Source organism: Miniopterus natalensis, chromosome 15 (assembly GCF_054644295.1).
Source record: "Miniopterus natalensis isolate mMinNat1 chromosome 15, mMinNat1.hap1, whole genome shotgun sequence".
NCBI classification, from domain to species: Eukaryota; Metazoa; Chordata; class Mammalia; order Chiroptera; family Miniopteridae; genus Miniopterus; species Miniopterus natalensis.
The window spans coordinates 21779760-21800377 of NC_142095.1; the positions used below are offsets into that span (position 1 = coordinate 21779760).

A 20618-nucleotide genomic window follows, 5' to 3' on the forward strand; every position below is an offset into this window, starting at 1 on the left:
ACAACTCACTAAATAATCAGTTTTCTTTGTGTGTTTGAACCTGTCAGAAGGTTGCAAGCTTTGTAGTGTGCCTTTGTATCCACTAAATGAAACTTTTTTGTTTTCCTGCTTCACTCAGTCACTTTTAGAACTCATGCCTTATATTATAAAACAGACTGCCCCATAGAAAAGACAGTTTATCATTCAGAATGAGTGAGATTTGTCTTTACAGACATTTATGACCAAAGGAATGTAATCAAAAGAAAGGAGGTGATTAGTCATTATTCCATTACTGCTCACTTATTTTGTCTCCTGGCAATGGCTGTGGAGTTTAATGCCCCATCTCTGTGTGGCCGGCTTGCATGTGTTGAACTTTCCCACAGGAAACAGCAAGTCCAGCTGGTTGTTGCCCAGTATGTAGCATCTTCTCTCCAGATATGCAGTTTGGCTATTGATTCCCCCTGAAGTGGGTTTGGGGTGCCCTTCCCTCAGAGATGATGTTAGCTTAGAATTCCAATCAGCCTCAGAGTTTGAGCATTAGAAAATGTGAGAATGGTCAGGTTAGTTTACTTGGCAGCTACCTGAGCTTGGAGTTTTTCTGTGCCCTAAGTCTGATTTGGGGTGTATATCCTCTAAAATGGCCAATTAACTCCCCCAACATATAACTTGCTCATGCCACCCCCTGATTCAGAACCTTCCATCATAGTATCAAGGGATAAGAGACTTTGGGGTTAGGAAGAACCTTAGAGATGTGTTTCAACCCTCTCATAAGGGCTGGGCCCCCCACTCTGATGTCTTGGGACTTTCACACCCCAATCTTTCCTTCACTTTCCCCTGTTTATTTTTGGAAAATTGGTAATTTAGTACTGGCTGCTGGCTTGTACCAAACTTCAAGATGCCACAGGGGAGATAGGGAAGTTGAGCCATCAAAGAACCAAGAGCTGTAGGTAATTAATCAAGGGTGGCTGCCCAAGAATAACCACAGGGTCTGGGGTGGAAGTACTTGGATAAGAGCTAGGGCTGGGAGGGGGGATTGGGAGTGGCGATCCTAGATTGCAGCATTGGAAGTCTTCTGTTGTTGGAGGCTGCCCTCTTTTATCCCCCTCTTATCTGGAGGAACACAAGCTTTCACTCTATCCTCAGGAATACATTACCAGCCAAGGGAATGGACAATGACCATATACACAGCAGGGAGCCTGTACAGTGGCCCTGCCCAACCTCAGAGCACAATCTCCAATCCCAACGCCCCCACAACTGAACGATACCGTGAAGGTCTTGCCCAACTAGAGGGCCTGGGCAGCAACATCACCCAACTTTGAGGCCTGGCTTGTGGTCCTACCTGACTGCAAAGCATAGCCCTGTCTAGACTGTGGCCATGACTAAACACGGAGTCTAGCCAGTGGAACCATTCATTTGGAGAACACAGCCTGAGATTCCACCAGACCCAGAGTGATTGCAGAGTCCGGCCCATAGTCCTGCCCATTGTGGAGTCCAACCATTAGCATTATTTTACCAGGGAATACAGCCTGTGACCTAGCCAAACCAGAGGTGATTACAGAGCCAAGCTAGTGGCTCCAGCAAAATGGAAACATGTCATACCCAAACTTCTGGGATATAGCATAAACAGTTCTAAGAGGAAAGTTTAGTGTTATAAATGCATACATTAAGAAAAAAGATCTCAAATTAACAGCCTAACTTTACATGTCAAGGAACTAGAAAAAGAAGAACAAACTGAGCCCAAAGTTACCAGGAAAGAAATAATAAAGACTAGAGCAGAAACAAATGAAACAGAACAGGAAAACAATAGAAATGAGAACCAAAAATAAGAATTGGTTCTTTGAAAAGATAAGCAAAATTGACAAACCATTAGCTAGGCTCATAATGAAAACCAGGGGACTCAAATCAATGAAATTATAAATGAAAGAGGAGACATCACAACTAATACCACAGAAATACAAAAAATCATGAGATTACTGTGAACAATTATGCCAACAACTTGCATAATTTCCTAGGAACAAATAACCTACCAAGAATGAATTAGGAAGGAAGAGAAAGCCTGAACAGACCAACACTGAGGAAGGATATCGAATCAGTAAACAAAAACAGAAATGCCCAGGACCAGGTGTCTTCACTAGTGACTCCTACAAAACATTCAGAGAACGATTAACACCAGATCCTCAAACTCTTCTAAAAAATTAAAGACGAGGGAACACTTCCAAACTCATCTACAAGGTTGGCATTACCCTGATACCAAAGCCAGATAAGGACACTACAAGAAAAGAAAACTACAGGCCAATATGTCTGAAGAATATATATGCAAAATTCTAAACAAAACACTGCAAACCAAATTCAACAGCACATTCTATGGATGCCAAAACCATTCAAAATCTGGAGTATATAAAGATCTCTTACAACACAACAATAAAAAGTCAAATAACCCAGTGAAAAATGGGCAAAGTGTTTGAATAGATATTTCTCCAAAGAAGATATACAAATGACCAATAAATACATGAAAAGATGTTCAACATCATTCATCGTTAGGAAAATGCAAATCAAAACCACAGTAAGATACCCATTTATACCCACTAGAAAGGCTATAATAAAAAAAGACAGTAACAAGTGTTGGTGAGGATATGGACAAGTTGCAACCTTTATACATTGCTGGTGGGAATATAAAATGTTCCAGCCTCTTTGGTAGTTTCTCAAAATTTTAAACATAAAGTTACCATAAGACCAAAAATTCCACTCTTAGGTATCTACTCAAGGGAAATGAAAACACATACTAACAAAAAACAAGTCCATGAATGTTCATAGCAACATTATTCATAATAGTCAAAACATACAAACTAAATTTCTATTAACTGACGAATTTTTAAAACATTGTACAATAGGATGTTACTCAGCAATAAAAAGGATTGGAATACTGATATGTATCACAACATGGATAAATGTAAAAAACATTACGTGAAATGAAAGATTCCAAACACATAAGGCCACATAGTATATGATTTCATTTATATTAATGTCTAAGATAGGCAAACCCATACAGAAAAAGGTAGATCAGTGGTTGACAAAGGAAGGATAAGTTACTGCTAATTGGTATGAGGTTTGCTTTGGGGGTCATGAAAATGTTCTGGAATTAGTGATAATGGACACAAAACCTGTAATTAAACACACTGAAGGATACACTTTAAAAGGGTAAAATTTACAGTATGCGAATTATATCTCAATAATAAAATTAATGAATAAGTAAAATACATGGTATATTAGAATACGATGAGTATGGATTTGAAAGTCATTGTTGACATGATTCAGGCACTAACTCCTGGGGAGCCTAGTTAGTGGATTCGCCTTAGCAAATTAAGGATTTAGTCTAAACGATCTATAGCATCTCTTCAAAATCTAGCTTCCGATGGTTCTCTCAGTCTTTCCAGATGATCAGCAACTTCAAAGGAACTGCTGGAAAAGTTAACTCCACAGTAAAAACCAGTCCTTATACCTTTGACATCTCACTTAAGGCAGCTATATTTTTGAGTCATTTCATCTATTTCCATTTTTTTAAAGAACAACTCTGATTTGGTGGAAATTCTAAAGGATTGTAATTTCCCATGGAGATTTCTGATGATCTGTAAGCTGTGTGGAGAGAATGCTGAAATTAAAGTAATTTGTAAAACTGATTATAATCATAAATGAGAGAATAGTTTTCACTAGGGTTTAATGAAGGAAAAACATGGAAAGCTGTTGGCTTTTTTGAGCCAAGTTACGAACATATACAATAGTCACCGCTGGCATGAAAATAGATGGTAAAGAGTAGTGAGTGCGTACATTTTGTGAGGACACAGATTTTGCATAAGGCTTATTGCGCAGGGGTTAAGAGCTTGGGCTCTGCCAACACCTTGTCAGGCTTCGGATCCTGGCTCCACCACTTACCAGGCTACTGCACGCGCCTATTTCCTTATCTGACACAGAGCCATAGTAATTACACCTCCCTGGAAGGCTGTTTTGAGGATTAAATGAGAGGATAGTTGTAAAACAGTGAGAAAAGTGTCTGAGCCATGGTAAGGGCTCAGCAAACATTAGCATTATCTGTTTTCAACAAATACTCCAAATGCTTGATGAATGTTTTTCTTTTCTCTTTTTTTTAAGTGAATTTATTGGAGTGACATTGGTTAATAAAATTATATAGGTTTCAGTTCTATAATACATCATCTGTATATTGTATTGCATGCTCACCACCCCAAGTCGAGTCTCCTCCCATCACCATTTATACCTTCTAAACCTTCTTCTACCTCCCCTACCCTTCTTTCCCTCTGATAATCACCTTACTGTTGTCTGTGTCTGAGTTTTTATATTTTTTTGGCATCGCTTGACAAATACTTGTTTTGTGTACAGTGTATTGTGCTATAATCCATCTTTCCTAGTAGTTACTTCTTGTTCTACAATGAGATTTTTCATATTGTGAATAACTTAATTTTTTTTTACAGAATAAAAGCAAGAGACCCTCACTAACAAAATGAAGAACTTGCTAATTATATTTTTCTTAATCCTTTGGACTGAAACATTGACAGATCAGAGCCCAGGTACCCATATATTTTATACTTATTATTTGGAAAAGTAAACATTTTTATGTCTAAACAAACCTTTACTTTAGTAAATGGCAAGAAACAAAGAACTTATTTATTTACTAAATAATCAAAGTAGGCAGCACTTAGCTGAAGCTGGAGGTAGACAATATCAAGCTAACTTAATCTCTCAAAGGTGATAGAAAGCCATGGGCAAAAGTCATGAATTATGCTACACCTGGCTAGAGAAACTTTAATTATTCATTGATTTGCTTAAGTCCCAATGTTCCATGTCTCTATGAATAGAGTCAACCCATTTGTTTTGTAGGTTAGTTTGCATCTTGGACTTAATAAATTAAAGAAAATTATTAAATTATTGTCTTTCTTTTCTTTTACAAGTATAAAATAGGGAAGGGATATGGGTTTCATATACATAGAGAGAGAAGGAGAGAGAGAGAAAATATAAAAGGTAGATTTTTCTATTCTCCTGCTACCCTAGGATTTCCTGATGAATTTCTGAGTTACTTTGAAAGATAGTTGTTAGACATTTACCAGAACATCACTAATTTTGAGAGTGGAGGTGACTGACCATGGCTGCTAAAGTAGGTATTCGTGGTACATCCCCTGGCCCAGACTCTTTCTATCAGTCTGGTACACAAGCCCCTCCCCCATCCCACCCACTTCTATGAATATTACCTGTAATAGCTCACAGATGTCCCCCACTTTCTCAGGAGAATTGCTCTCAGCTTTCCCAGAGACACCTTACTCAGGAGGTTATGCCTGTAACCCTCCTCTCCTTCCCTCCAATTCCTGGTGATGGTCTGCAGCCAATGCGACTGATAGGAGAATGCAAAAAACTGTCCCTCTGGTCTCAAAGTATAATTGATACTCCAGAGTCCCCTCCAATCAGGCCCAGGGCAGACATCCTGCTGTGCTCCTCTTCTGCTTCCCTTGCCCTGTTTCCCCTCAATCAAGCCCTCTCCCACATCCCTGTCTCAGGTCTGCTTCAAAACTTCCAACTCAAGATAGTTAATTACTCGATACTATTTCTAAAAATTGCCAGGGATGTTCTGGTGTGTTTCTTCTTTAGTGCAATATCAGAGTTTGGGGTTCGACAACCAAAAAGAGGGGAAAAAGGTCGATTGCTTCTGGCATAGAGTTGAGAAAGAAAAATGTATTCATTAACTTTACTGAAGTCCTTTTGCTTGACATTTAGCAAAAACAAATACAGTTGCTTCCATTTGACATCCAGAAGACACTTTCCTCAGGAGCTAAGTTACCCTTGACGTTAACTAGGACACGGTCTCAAATGAGGACTGTGGTCTGAAACCTAAAGGCTGAAGAATCACCTTATTTGGGTTTGTCATTTTATTTTGATAGGCCCAGGCCCTGAATATGCAGATGTCGTGTTTCTGGTGGACAGCTCTGATCACCTGGGAATTAAGTCCTTCCCTCTTGTGAAAACGTTCATCAACAAAATGATCAACAGCCTCCCCATAGAGGCCAGAAAATACCGCCTGGCCCTGGCCCAGTACAGCGACAGGCTCCACAGTGAATTCCAACTGAGCACCTTCAAGGGCAAGAACCCCATGTTGAACCACCTCAAGAAGAACTTCGCGTTCATGGGCGGCTCCCTGAAGATTGGAAATGCTCTCCGGGAGGCTCACAGGACCTATTTCTCTGGACCTGCAAACGGGAGAGACAAGAAGCTGTTTCCCCCGATCCTGGTGGTCCTGGCTTCGGCTGAGTCCGAGGATGACGTGGGAGAGGCTGCCGAGGCTCTGCGGAAAGATGGGGTGAGAATCATCTCCGTGGGGGTGCAGAAAGCTTCGGAGGAGAACCTGAAGGCCATGGCCACGGCTCAGTTTCATTTCAACCTTCGGACTGTCAGAGACCTCGGTACGTTTTCCCAGAATATGACACAGGTCATCAAGGATGCGACTCGGTACAAGGAAGGAGCCACTGACGCTGATATCAAAGGTAAGAAAGCCTTTGGCTGAGTGATGTCCAGTCCTCATGTGATCAGATCTATGTCTCTCCACCTTCATCTGTTCCATCTCCCGTTCTGATTGTCATAAATAGTCAGACTAAGGTACTGGAGATTTCTATACATCATAGTCTACTCTTCTCACCTCTGCCTTTTGTTTATGCCATTTCCTCTGGTGGGAATCCTCTTGCACTCCTTAGCTTTCGGACAGCTTGAATTGCTTCTGCCATCATTTAAATCTCAACCATACAGCCATCTGCTGTCGGAAGGCTTTCCTTTCACATTTCTCTGTGGGTTTCACCATTCCTTGTGCGCACTGGATGGGAAGCAGCACTTCCCATGCTCTATAATTATTGGTTTCTGTATTGGTCCTCCACCAATGGACTGGTAGCACCTTGAGGGCAGAATTGGCAACTTGTATTTGTTTCGCTCTAGGTTCTTTGGGCCTACACAGTGCCTGACAATGACCTGGCACTCTATTTCTTTTTTTTAAAAATTGATTTTTAGAGAGTAAAGAAGAGAGAGAGAAAGAAACATCAATGTGGAGAGAAACATTGATTCATTGCCTCCTATATGCACCCCAACAAGGGATCAAACGTGCAACTTAGGTATGTGCCCTGATCAGGAATCGAACCCACAACTCTTTGGTATAGGGGATGAAGTTCCAATCAACTGAGCCACCTGGCCAGGGCTGGTGTTCTGTTTCTTAATGAGTGAATATATGATAGTCTTACAGGTAAGGAAATAAGATCCTTGTCTGTTCTCTTTCCCTCACAGTCCTGGCACAGTGTGAGGCACACAGTAAATATTCAATAAATGCCCATCAATTAAAAAGTTAACATTAAGTGGAAACAATATCCTTAGAATGAAGCCAGGCAGAGAAGGGGATACCCTCAGCTGTACAGTAGGGCCTTGAGTACGTCACCCAACTTCTGAGCTTCAGTTTCTTTACCTATAAAGTGAGGATAATATAGTGGCTACCTTATGATATGGTTGAGTTGGCTTGTATGGCATTTGGGACACAGGTTACTGTTATTAATAATTTACAAATAAACACTAACCCAGGCAGTCATGCTGGGGGTTTGTTTTAGCCAGCTGTGTGGGGTTCAGAGTACAATGGCAGGTTTATGAGAATTATTTTTAATTCCAGATATTTCTGGGCCCTCACCAGGCATCAGGTATGGTAGGGACTGAGATAAGTAAGGCATGCCACCTGGCTTCTAGAGCCCACAATCCTAGTGGGTAGTTCTTGGCAAGATTGAGCTTATCTCTTGGCTACACTTTCCTCAGCTGTGGTTTCTCCACCTGTGCTTAGAGTTTTATGTGCATGTGGTGCACTCTCCCCTCAATTCCAAGTTCATAGAACCAACTGTCTACCTGGCATCTGCAACAGTATCCCAAACTTATCATGTCTGGAATGGAATTCTCAGCTTGTTCTGCAGCTTGTTCTTTCCACTCTCTTCCCTGTCTCGGAAAAAAACACCACTAACATCCACCCAGCTGTTAAGGGAAAAAACAAACAAACTCAGAGTTTTCATTGCTTTCTCTTTGTCTCTCAACACTCGCATTCCAGTTATCACCGAGTCCTCTCTGTTCTGCCTCTAATTCATGTATCAAAACTACCTTTGTTTCATCTCATCTACTGTTAAGAACCGTTATCTGTTTCCTGGACTAGGGCGGCCATTTCTTAATTGAGATCCCTGAATTCATTATTTGCCCTGAGTGACTGGGATAATATTGAAGATATTTAAATAAGGTCATGGATGCCCTTAGGATTTGGTCCGCAGCCCCCTGACCTTGACCATCATTGTCCCCCCACTCTCTGGAATTCTCGCTCCTTTCCCTCTCCTACTGTTCATTTGCCAGAATTCCTGCTCCCTCAAAACAACATGTGGCTGAATCCTTCCCTTCATTCATCTCTCCACCCAAATGTGACCCTCTCAGAGAGGCCTCCATGACTCCTTTCTGTCTCAGAGAAGTTAGTCCCAGCCCTACATCCCCAGCATAGTAACTCCCTGGAGTCACCTGTTTTATTTCCTTGCTAGCACTTATTACTGTCTGAAATAATATAATCCAGTTATCTGTCCTCCCCATAGGATGTGAGCTCCCTGAGGTCAGAAATATCTCTAACTCATCTCTGCAGCACAGCGCTTGAGAATAGTGGTGGCTTTTGTGGTGGTGATCATATTGGTGGTGGTGGATCCAGTGGAGGTGGTGCAGAAGGGGGTGGTGGCAACGGTAGAGGCGGTGGTGATGGTTTTGGAGGTGGAGGTGGTGGCGGTTGGTTGGTTGTTATTGTTGATGTTGGTGGTGGAGGTGGAGGTGGTGGTGGTGGTGGTGGTGATGAAGATCATGGTGGTGGTAGGAAAATTGGTAAGAAGCATCCTTCAGATAGAGGGAACAGCATTGCAAAGCCTCTGAAGTCAATGACCTTGTAAGTCTCATTCAGAACTTTTATCTTTGTTTATTAAAAGAAACCAGTGCTAACTTCATCTGTCATTTTCATTAATTTCCACTAATCCCTTTCGACAATCTGTAAATTGCCTTTCTCACCCTGAGCTGGTGGTTTGTACTGATTCTCATACTTCTCTCTCCATAGTTCCCTTCCCTGTGGCCTGTCAGAAAGATTCCCTGGCTGACCTCGTGTTCCTGGTGGATGAGTCGGTTGGAACCAGTCAGAATCTAAGGAACCTGCAGAACTTCCTGAAGAACATCACCGCCTCCCTGGATGTGAGGGATAACTGCATGCGGCTTGGGCTTATGAGTTACAGCAATGAAGCCGAGACTATTTCTTTTCTGAAGTCAAGCTCAAGTCAATCTGCATTTCAGGAGCAAATACAGAAGCTTTCTCTCAAGGCTGGAAAATCCAATGCCGGGGCTGCCATTGAGAAGATGAGGAAAGAAGGCTTCTTACAGTCAAGTGGCAGCAGAAGGGCCCAGGGAGTGCCTCAGCTCGCCGTCCTGATCACTCAGAGAGCCTCAGAAGATGAGGTGCGGGACGCCTCAATGAAACTTCGTCGGGAGGACGTGACTGTGTTTGCCATGGGCATCCAAGGGGCTAACAATACCCAGTTAGAAGAAATAGCTTCTTACCCTCCGACAGAGACGACATCCATGCTTGAGTCCTATGCAGACTTGGAGACTTATAGTACAAACTTCCTGAAAAAGGTCCAGAATAACATATGGTCCCAAATTTCTACCCTTGCTGAACAAAGGGATGCTGACAAAGCTGGTATGTTTAAAAAAAATACTTTTCTTATTATAAAAGTAACATGAGTGATTGCTTAGGGCTGGGGCAGGAGCTAGAACTGACTGCAGTCAGATAAGGGAACTTTAGGAGTTATGGAAATGTTCTGAAACTAGATTTTGGTGCTGGCTGCAAAACTTTATATATTCACTAAAAATCAGTGAATAATTACAATGGGTGAACTTTTTAGCATGTACATAAATCGTACTACAATAAAATATAAATAACTAAAATGTATTAATTATAAAATAGTTTAATAGTATTGATGAACATAAAGAAGAAAATAAAATTGTCTGTAATCCAATTTTTCAGATGAAACCATTCTTAACATTTATGTCTCTTGTGTTCTAGCTTACTTGTTGTGTCAGTTATAATTACATTTAGGTGTAAGTAACCAAAGAAGAGATAACAATGATTTAAACAAAGTAAAATTAGTTTTGTGTTTCATAAATAAGTCCTAAGAGAAGCAGACTGGGCTGGTGTGGTAGACCACAGTGTCAGGGACCCTGTCTCTCTCTCTTTCTCTCTTCTTCTTCTTTTTTTTTTTTTTTTGCTATTTGTGGCCTTTATTCCCAGGATCATAGTCCAAGCTAACTGTTCCACACCCAGCAAGCAGCAAAAATGAGAGGTAAGGGAAAGGGCAGACTTCCACCTTCTTTTCTTCAAGAATATTCCCAGAGATCACATAGACCATTTCTGTTTACATTCCGGTGGCCAGAACTTAGTCAATGTCACACTCAGCTGTAAAAACAGGAGCCTGAAAATGTAGTCTTTATTTAGGGCAGCCAAGGTAAAATTTTTACCTAGGTGCAAATTGGGGGTTCAATTCATTTAGAAGAAGGAGAGAATGTATATTGGGGATAACCACTATCATCTGCCTTACGCACTTTCCTATCAACCTATAGGTTTATTCTTTTCTGTAAATATTTCTTTGCCACATTCCTTTAAAGTTGGGAATCATAATCCATCATATGGACATAACATAATTTGTCTAATATTTCCTAAATTGTTGGATACATAGGTCATTGACAATGTTTTGCTCTTATAAAAAAGTGTTGCTGGCATCATCCTTATGCACAGCCATGATTATTTTCTCACTTTTTAATCATTTTTATTGTTTTTGTTTTTTTTTCTTTTCTTCCATCATTCTAGCAAAGGATATTCTAGTTAAGGTGCTTTGTGCATCTGCTGTGGTTTCACTGAGCTCTTTTTAAAGGAACGGGCAAGAGATACTTGATGTGACTTTGAGTTCACCTAATTCTGGGATATCTGCCATCTTCACACATTTACTCTGCAGATAAAATGCTTTCAAACAACAGGAACTGGAATTTGGCAGCACTCAAGTAGAAAAGAATTGTAATCTTCCAGTGATATTACAGGCTAATTTTAAACTCAGGCCAGTCAATTAAAGGTTTAAGGAATGCATCCTTAGCCAGCCCTGGATTTCTTCTGGCGCCATCAAGAAACAAGTCCACTATTACCTCCTGAGTGATACAGAGTGGCAACCACCTTGGTCTAGTACCAACCATTAGGGCATTGGAGGGATGTGTAATGTGGTCTCAGGGAGTTTGCAATGATGTGACATTACAGAATTTCGAAATGGGAAGATGTAGGACCAAGCCTAGTGCAAGGGCCATCCAAGGGGATTGGCTATCTTTTGCAAAACCTCAGTAGATGACTTCTTATTAATTCAGTGGCTCTCAAATATTAGTACCTGACTTAGATTGGGTTTCTGAGAAGACAAAAATTTATGTGAAATACATTTTAATAAGCTCTCCAATTAACTCATGCTAGCAATGTTTGAGAACAACTCCTTTGGTGAATTTGCAGTGGACTACAGGGTTGTGGCCAGATTTGTCATTTCAGAATGATCAAACAGAGAAGCAATCTATATTGGCTTAGTCACAGTTGTATCTATCACATCTGGCACATAGTAAGATTCAGTTTATTAAATAGAACTTCATTAAATCAAGAGGAGACTCACATTAGCAAAACCAAGAGACTAATACATAGTAAAAGAATGATAAATATCTCCACAGTAAAAACTACCATGCCCAGGGGCCCAGACATTCTTGTCTTCTGAGAAGTACAGTCTCTCCCTGCAGTGATGCCAAATGAGAAGCTGAATTATAATCAAGGCTGTCAGAGTCTGTAGGATCACAGCAAGGGAGTTCGTTTTATCATTGAAATATCTAGTGGCATCCAATTGGGTGGATGACTCTATTTTAAAATCAAATATATAGATCTCTATTTCTATCTCTCTCTCTATACAACTGTATAGGTGAGTCCTGGGGTCAGGAGATACATTCTTTTTCAACACTGTCTGATCAAATGTTTTGTGGTAATGAAAACATTCTATAATTACACTGCCCAGTACGATAGCCACAAACCACATGGGGTTGCTAAGCACCTGAAATGTGGCTAGTGCAACTGAAGAGCTGATTTTTAAATTTTATTTAATTTAAAAATAGTTTAAATTTAAGTTTACATCTTAATAGCAACATGTGACTAATGGCTAGTGTATTGATCAGCCCAGTTCTAGGTAGGGTTGGATGGGCATTGCCATGGTTACCCACTGTGACTCACATTTCTCTCTCCTTCATTGTTGAGAACTGCTATCTTCTTTCTGAAAAACACCTAATTCTACTTCATTAGATACATAAATCAATTAATTCTGGTTGCTGTCAAGTTTTGCAGGCCTGGGATCAAGCCTGTCTTTTGCAGATAATTGCTTATCTTTGCCCTAATGCTTTATGTGTTGATTTCATAGCTTAATTCTCAGGGTCAAACTTATCTCCAGTATTTCTGATTTCTTTTTTTTTCTTTTTTTTAATATATCTTTATTGATTTCAGAGAGAGGAAAAGAGAGGGAGAGAGAGATAGAAACATCAATGATAAGAGATTCATTGATCGAGCCCGCAACCTGGGCATGTGCCCTGACTGGGAATCGAACCCCGATCGCCTGGATCCCAGGTCGATGCTCAACCTCTGAGCCACACCCAGCTGGGCAGTATTTCTGATTTCTTAAGGACCAACTCCCCATAGCTTGAAGCACTGTCAATAGCTATAAATTTCCAAAAAGCTGTCAAGAAAGAAAATATTTCTGAAATGACTAAATTGTCTCGTATTTTAAAGATCTTTTCACATATTCAACCAGACAATGGCATAAGTAACCTAAATTTTTGAAGTATGCTTTTCCTCCTACCCAGTTGCTACAAATGACTAAATAAAGTTGTAAACAGACTATTAGGAAAATTAAAGCACCTTTTCATAGAATCTGCTGAACAAAAGAGGGAACATTGAGAGCTCTTTTATTTAAAAATTTTTGTTAAAATCTTGTGATGCACCAGGCTGACTGGGCAGAAGCAGAGAACTAGGCAAAGTCTCTGCTTTGATGGAGCTGATATTCTATGGCAGGAAACAGGCTGTGCTTATGAACAAATGAGTAAGAAAATTTCAGAAAGTAATGGGTATCATAAAGAAAATAGACCGGGTATAGGATAGACAATGATTGATGTGCTCTAGCTGAAGGCCAAGAGGTCTTTTTGAAGAAAAAACATTTGAGTTGGCACATCCATGATGACATGAGAAGAAACCAGCCATGTGAGTCTTAGGTAGGGGGAAGGTGGGATATTCCAGGAAGAGGGGAAGGCAAATGCAAATGCCCTGGGACACATTTAAAGTACAGAAAGAAGCCCAGTATGGTTGGAGCACAGTGAGTAAGATGAAGGATTGTTGGAAATAAGGTCAGAGAGGAAAGCAGAAAGAAATGATCAGGCCAATATTTTATTTTTAAATTCTAAATGCAGTGGTAAATCATTTAAATAAAAGCATAATATGATCTGGTTCTAGTTTTAAATCTATTGTCCTACTTGCTCTGGGAAGAGGAGGTTATTGAGGAAGTAAGAACAGCAGGTCATCTATTCCACCCTGTTTCTCAAGAAATGATAAGACTTAACTGTCTCAAGGATAGATGTCAATACTAGAAAAACAATTTGACTTACAGCCTGGAGGCTTGGGAATCTGGTCCTTACTCTTTAATTTACTGGCTGTGTGTCCTTAGCCTTAGACAAACCACTGGGCCTCTCTCTGCTTTAACTTCCTCACAAGGTTGTTTCAAATTTCAGAGGAGAAAATGGGCATGAGTGGGCTCTATGAAATGTACAGGCTCTGTGCCACCCTGAAGTGTCCTCATGCTTTAGAATCTTCACAGTGTCATGTTCCTCTACAAACCTGCTTGCAAATTTCTCTCCAGCTTCTTTATAACTAATGAAGCATGCGCTTTTCATATTTTATTTTCCTTTTTTCTTTTTGCAGGCTGTGTGGATACAAAAGAGGCTGATTTCTATTTCCTCATTGATGGCTCAGGCAGCATCAACCCAGAAGACTTTGAGCAAATCAAGGAATTTATGTTGGGGGTGATCAACATGTTTAGCATTGGCCCAGACAAAGTCCGAATTGGGGCTGTGCAGTATTCACGTGAGAAGAGAGTGGAATTTGATATCCATGTTTATACTAACGATGTGGACTTAAGACAGGCTGTTTTAAACCTCAGACAACTAGGAGGTGGAACTACCACTGGGGCAGCTCTGGATTTCATGCTGCCAATAATAAGGGAGGGAAGGAAGCATAGGTTAAGCGAGGCTCCCTGCCACCTCATTGTGCTGACCGATGGTAGGTCTGAGGATGACGTCCTGGAACCTGCTGAGAGACTAAGAGCTGAACAAGTCACCATTCATGCCATTGGTATTGGGGATGTTAGCGACACACAACTGCTACAAATTGCTGGGGAAAAAGAAAGGGTTAAATTTGGGCAGAACTTTGATTCTCTAAAAAGCATTAAAAATGAAGTTGTTCGCAGCATTTGCAGAGAAAAAGGTAAGCAAGACAAAAAAGGCTTTATTTTCCATACTTTGTTAGTTGCTTCAGGCAGACTGATAGGCTGAGACACAGGGTGATGTGTCCAGTTGTCTGGCTAACATTTTGCTCACTTCCTTTATCACCATGGAAGGATTCAGCTCCTTGCTTTAAACCAATTGCCAAGATTGAGGAATCTCTCTACAATACACAGCTGCCCTGGGGCCATCTTGAAAGTCAGAAGTAGGAAGGTTGCTAAGAATGCTGTGGCCTTGACAAAGCCCACTGTTGTGGTGTGTTAGAGACTCTATTCTGTGTGTGTGTGTGTGTGTGTGTGTGTGTGTGTGTGTGTGCATGTGTGCGCATGCACGTGAACTCATTGAGGCAGATGAGTAGAGTGGAAAGAAAATGGGCTCTGGCTTTAGGTAGATTAGGGTTCCATTCACTTTTCTACTTGAGCTTCACACTTCCTCCTGAGGATAATACCTACACCAGAGAATTCTTATAGGTTTAGCATAATGCACACCAGCCATTGTTTCTCTATTATGAATGAATATCCTACTATATATGTAACTATTATTTATTTTTATTTATAACACATATTTGCATTTTGTTCAGCAAATTAAGTAACAAAAGTTAGGAAGAACAAATTTTCAAATTCCTGTACCTAACTATTATTTGTCTTATTAATAATAGCCACTTGCTAACTGAAGATGGTATGTGTTGATTGCCAGTATTGGCACATGAAAATATTGTCTACTGAGAAGCATAGGAGAAGGGGCGCTGGAGCAAAAGAGTCAAAATTCAAGCCCAGCTTTATCTCTTAGCTGGAGACCTGGGATAGGTTACTTATGTCTGCCTCCCTTGTGTGTAGCCTTATTGTGAAGTTTATAGGTAATAATGCATATGGAGCCCTACAGGAGTGCCTGGCACACAGCAAGCGCTATGTAAAAGATAGCCATTGCGGAGGTTGGTTAAGGTGTTCACTGATGAGGAAGGAAATAGAATTCTCACTTATTTGAACTTACAAAAGTGAAAAATGTGTTGGATTTTTCTCTGAGTCACTTAAATCAAAAGCAAAATGAGTAATCAAATGAGTAGCATTTATGACAACATCCCAAATCACAATTTTGTTCATTGTTCCCCCTGTTATGGGTAGTGATGGACAGAGTTCAGTCTTAGAGCATAAGAGTGAAAGGTCCCCAACATTTTGCAGGGTTGATGTAAAGAGAAGTAAAGGGTTTCAGGAAACATAAAGTAGGTTGTACCTTAGGTCTTCTCACGGGAGAAGGTCCTGAACCAATCTGAGGAGCTGCACTACATCTCTTGCAGGTCGGGTAGTTGCAGTTTAGGTGCCTGAACCCTAGCACACCTTTACTATGTAAAGATTACTTAACTTTTTTTAAGAATTTACATGAAACATTGGAATATTTGTCCTATGAATGCAGGGAATTGGTTACTTTTTCTCTGATTCCTTTTTGTGACCATTGTTGCATCCTTAACACATAGCTTGATAGTTGGCATTTCATATACTTCAAGAATTATGAATGAATAATTGACGAATGATGCATGCATGCATGAATAAATGAATACACGCTTTGGAAGTTACATTTCTTCTTTAAAACTTCCTGAATAATCTTCAATGGATTTCTGACTTGTAGTTTCTGTTTCTATTTCTATTCAACAGACTTTTACTAAAGAAGTGAATAAAATTTTCAAAAGCAGTAGCAGTTGCTTGAGTTAATTTTTGATGTTTTCTAATTAATGCATTTATTTCTGCTTTACTGTTTCTACTTATTCTGAAAACCTTACCAACCTGGCTTGTTTTTGATCTTCTTGATAACATGCAGGATGTGAAGAGATGAAGGCTGACATCATGTTTCTGGTGGACAGTTCTGGCAGTATAGGAGAAGGAAATTTTGAGAAAATGAAAACCTTCATGAAGAATGTGACAGCTAAGATTCAAATTGGTCCAAATGAAACTCAAATTGGTGTCGTTCAGTTCAGCGGTTATACTAAGGAAGAGTTCCAGCTTAATAAATACTTTACACAAAAAGAAATTTCTGATGCAATAGATGGAATGTCTCTCATTGGCCAAAACACTTTGACGGGAGGCGCACTAACCTTTGTAGATGAGTATTTCACCCTTCCCAAGGGAGCCCGTCCTGGAGTCAGAAAGTTTCTCATCCTTATCACGGATGGAGAAGCACAGGATGATGTGAGGGACCCTGCTAGAGCCCTCCGGGACAGGGGTGTGATCATCCTCTCTGTGGGCGTGTACGGTGCCAATAGGACTCAGCTGGAGGAGATCAGTGGGGATGGCAGCCTGGTCTTCCATGTTGAGAAGTTCGATCATCTAAAGGAAGTGGAAAGTAAACTCATCTTCCATGTGTGTGCTCGTCATGGTAAGTGACCCCATTACCCTTCAGGACTGAAGGATGTGAGCTATTGGCTTTATAGTGGGTTGTACTCTGGGCCTTGGCCTCTACCAGGACTTTGGTGTTAAGTTTTGGTCTTATCTATGTTAGAGTGAAACACCCATGACCTTCAAGGATATTCTAGATTAACAATTTTGTCAGCTATTTTGGAAACAAAATAATCTGGCTTTGGTGACTTCAAGTGCATTTCAAGAAGGCTGCAGAATTTTATATTAAACTTCTAATTCAGTTTCTGCATACCTAGATTTTCGAGAGCCAATTTTTAATACCATATGATTCTCCAGAATTGTTTCTACACCCATTGTTAAGCAGTAAATAGAAATACAAATTTATTTTCCCCTTAGTTAAATTAAATTCAGTACCCTAAGCACCCCACTCTCAAAAAAACAAACAAGTAACCCTCTGTATTTTAAAGATATAGTATGTATTTTCATTACTTCATATTATTATTCTTAACCTTTGTCAGCTAGATATTTTATATTTGCCTGTTCGTCTATCTATCCCTTTAGAAAATTTAAATTTGTTACTTTTTTTAATGACTGCTTGGGTGAGTCATCATTTTTATTTTACAAACTGTAGTCCTTTTCAAATTGTATTGAGCAACCTTCAGTTTCAGCCCGTTAACTTTAATGACTCTTGAATGAGAACTTGATCTAAATCCAGATACAAGAGAACAAACCAAAGCATTAGTAACTTTGCTGTATATTGTTCCCCCGGCAACATAGAGACCTCCTTTGGGCTTCATTCTTCAGAATTATGTGTGTGAAATTTTCAAATAAAACGTCTCAGTATAAACTCTGAATTTTAGGCAATGGTTCTAAGATTTCTCTCATAACAACTTAATCAGAATTTTTTCTTCTTCTAAAAATGTCAGTGAGCCCCGCCTTTGAAATCCACAGGGTTCTTCCTGGCATTTCTTCATTTTTGATAAACATAATGTTTGTGGAGGCCCTGTGTATAGCATAAGGTGAAATTTCAGCTGACTCATGCATTAGATGGATTCATAAGATATTACCAAGCCATGTCTAGTCACCTTAATAAATATTTATGATTCAGTTTCTATATCTGTTTGAACCTAGGTTATTGCCCCCAGGTTTCTATATAAATAGGTTGAGCTCTTCCTAGTGTCTTAGACTTGAAAATCTGAGATCTCATTGCCAAAAATAAAGATTGCAGGTATGATAGGCAGGTGGAAAGTGGAAAAAGCCAGCCCTGGGAAGGCATGTGCTTACATTACTGAGGGAGGGAAGAGAGAGGAGAGAAAGTCTACACTTTGGAGACCCAGCCCGAATGGTCACTTGGATTCTAATGCTCAGGAAGGAGGGCTTGGGGCTAGGGATGAGGTGATAGGAGCCTTGGCTCTACCCCAACTTGGGGCCACTTCTTTTCTGAGTTATAGTTCAGGAAGTCAGAGGAAGGAGCACAAATAAATGTGGTGAGGCATGGCACACACGGCAAAGTTTGCCTATCTGAAGCTGAGGAGGTAGCTGGAGCCAGAAGGAGTAAGTTAAAAATCCCAGATTATACAATGAGTCCCTGAGCCATTTAAAACAGCAAGCCAGTTTGGCAAACATCGATCAAGCCTCACCATTCTATTGACTCTGAACTACCTACCTTCTGGCATTTCCTGCCAGTTGAAAGCCTGCTTATCAAAAGGCTTTACATGTGCTAGTGAGATATAGCAGAACAGAGCGGTGTGGCCTAAGATCCACCGCTAGTGGAGTCATATAGATTCTGTGGGAAGTTTGTGATGCCTGCTTCCTTCTCCTTTCAGATTGTAAAAGTATCCGACAGTTGGACGTTGTGTTTGTGCTGGACCATTCAGGCAGCATATCTCCACAACAGCAAGAAAGCATGATCAACCTGACTGTCCACTTGGTGAATAAAGCGGATGTTGGCAGAGACCGAGTGCAGTTTGGAGCTGTCAGATACTCTGACCAGCCTGAGGTTCTTTTCCACCTCAATACATACTCAACCCGATCAGCAGTCACTGAGAATCTGAGGAGGCGCAGGGACACCCACGGGAGCACCTACACTGCCAAGGCTCTCAACCGCACAGAAGTCCTGTTCACAGAGGAGCACGGCAGCCGCATCAAGCAAAACGTGAAGCAGATGCTGATCGTGGTCACTGACGGGGAGTCCCATGACCGAAGTCTTCTCAATGAAACAGCATCGAAATTAAGAGACAAAGGCATCATCATCTACGCAGTGGGTGTAGATAAGGCCAACCAAGAGGAACTTGAGGCTATGGCAGGGACTAAAAACAACACTATCCATGTAAGCAATTTCGACAAACTGAAAGATATTTACCTGCCTCTGCAAGACGGCATGTGTACCAATGCACAAGAGCGTAAGTGGTCCCTTTTAAACTTTCCATGGGGGTAACAGTAAAAATGCAAGCAAAACATAATTTAAGTCTTGGCTTCCAGTTACCGGGATATCGTGGGGTGAACATTTCTCTGCTTAGGCTACATATTTTTCTCATCTCTAAAACAAATGTATTAATTGAGCAAGATCCTAAAGGTCCCTTCCCACCACAGTATGCATTGAAGAGATGATAGAAGAAGCATTCCTTGCTCTCTTGCAACCCTGTTGCCTTTTTCTTGGCAGAAGGGAACTCTCCTTTAGAGAATATTCACCTCACCTTATCTCTTGGCAGTTTTGTGCTTCTCCGTTTGCTTAATGTTCTCAAGGTATTCACTGGGCATCAGTTTCAGGCCAAACTCAAATGGAGAGTTTCATGGTTTAAAACAGATAAACTTTTGTCTTCAAACATCCAGGGCCCTCTCAATGGGATTGTAGGCATTCTACAGGGTCCTAGGAAGTGCAAGTGGTCTAATGTGCTTGGATGAGTATCACTAGTGCAGAGGAAGACTATGGGAGTTCAGTGCGGAATAATGGAGACTGACTGCTAGGAACAAGGAGGGGAGGGGCCTCAGCTGATTCCACGAAGTACCATTGAGCTGGGATAGACAGAAGGCAACACAGCTGAGTGAGGCAAGGGTGAGATTTGCCACTTGAGGTCAGAGTAGCAGAGATTGATCAGTCATCTAGGGAGGCCTCCTTGGAAGGTGAGAATCCTGGCTGTGTATTGGCCCAGTCCTTCAAACCTGGCAAATGAATTAATCAACTAATTTCCTTCCTCCTTTCCTTCTTTACTCCCTTCTCTTCTTCCTTTTCTCTTTTCTTCTTTACTCTTTACCAGTTTAAAATCTACTTTTGAATCTAAAACAAATAACGTTCTAAGACTGACATTAACCCCTCTCCCATCCTTGTAAGCAGTTTAACCCCAAACAAAAACTTCTCCCCAGTCCTGTGTTAGATCGGCATTTGCTGTGCAGAATGAAACTATGTCTAACCACCATAGCTCTACCTGACGTACGTAAGCAATAAGTTCATCTTCTTGGTGTCAGACACTGAATTATGGTATCATCTTTAAGAAAAAAAGTATGACTTTTCCAAGGCACCAGGACCATCCTGATTCTTCTGCCTGTTCGAGCCTATCCCAGGACTCACACCCTGAAATCTGGTCTCCCTACCTACCATCC

The 20618-nt window shown here is 40.7% G+C and overlaps 1 protein-coding gene across 1 annotated transcript in view; it reads left to right on the top strand.

The window, feature by feature from the left end:
• The first annotated feature begins 4491 nt into the window (after positions 1 to 4491).
• COL6A5 (collagen type VI alpha 5 chain) overlaps positions 4492 to 20618 on the top strand; it is an 82659-nt gene continuing 66532 nt past the window's right edge. Inside the window, exons 1-6 of the mRNA XM_016224313.2 lie at positions 4492 to 4559; positions 5922 to 6521; positions 9128 to 9760; positions 14093 to 14653; positions 16483 to 17037; positions 18845 to 19420. Coding sequence (XP_016079799.2) covers positions 4493 to 4559; positions 5922 to 6521; positions 9128 to 9760; positions 14093 to 14653; positions 16483 to 17037; positions 18845 to 19420 — 2992 coding nt within the window. The 5' untranslated portion in view covers position 4492. The remainder of the gene's footprint in view (positions 4560 to 5921; positions 6522 to 9127; positions 9761 to 14092; positions 14654 to 16482; positions 17038 to 18844; positions 19421 to 20618) is intronic.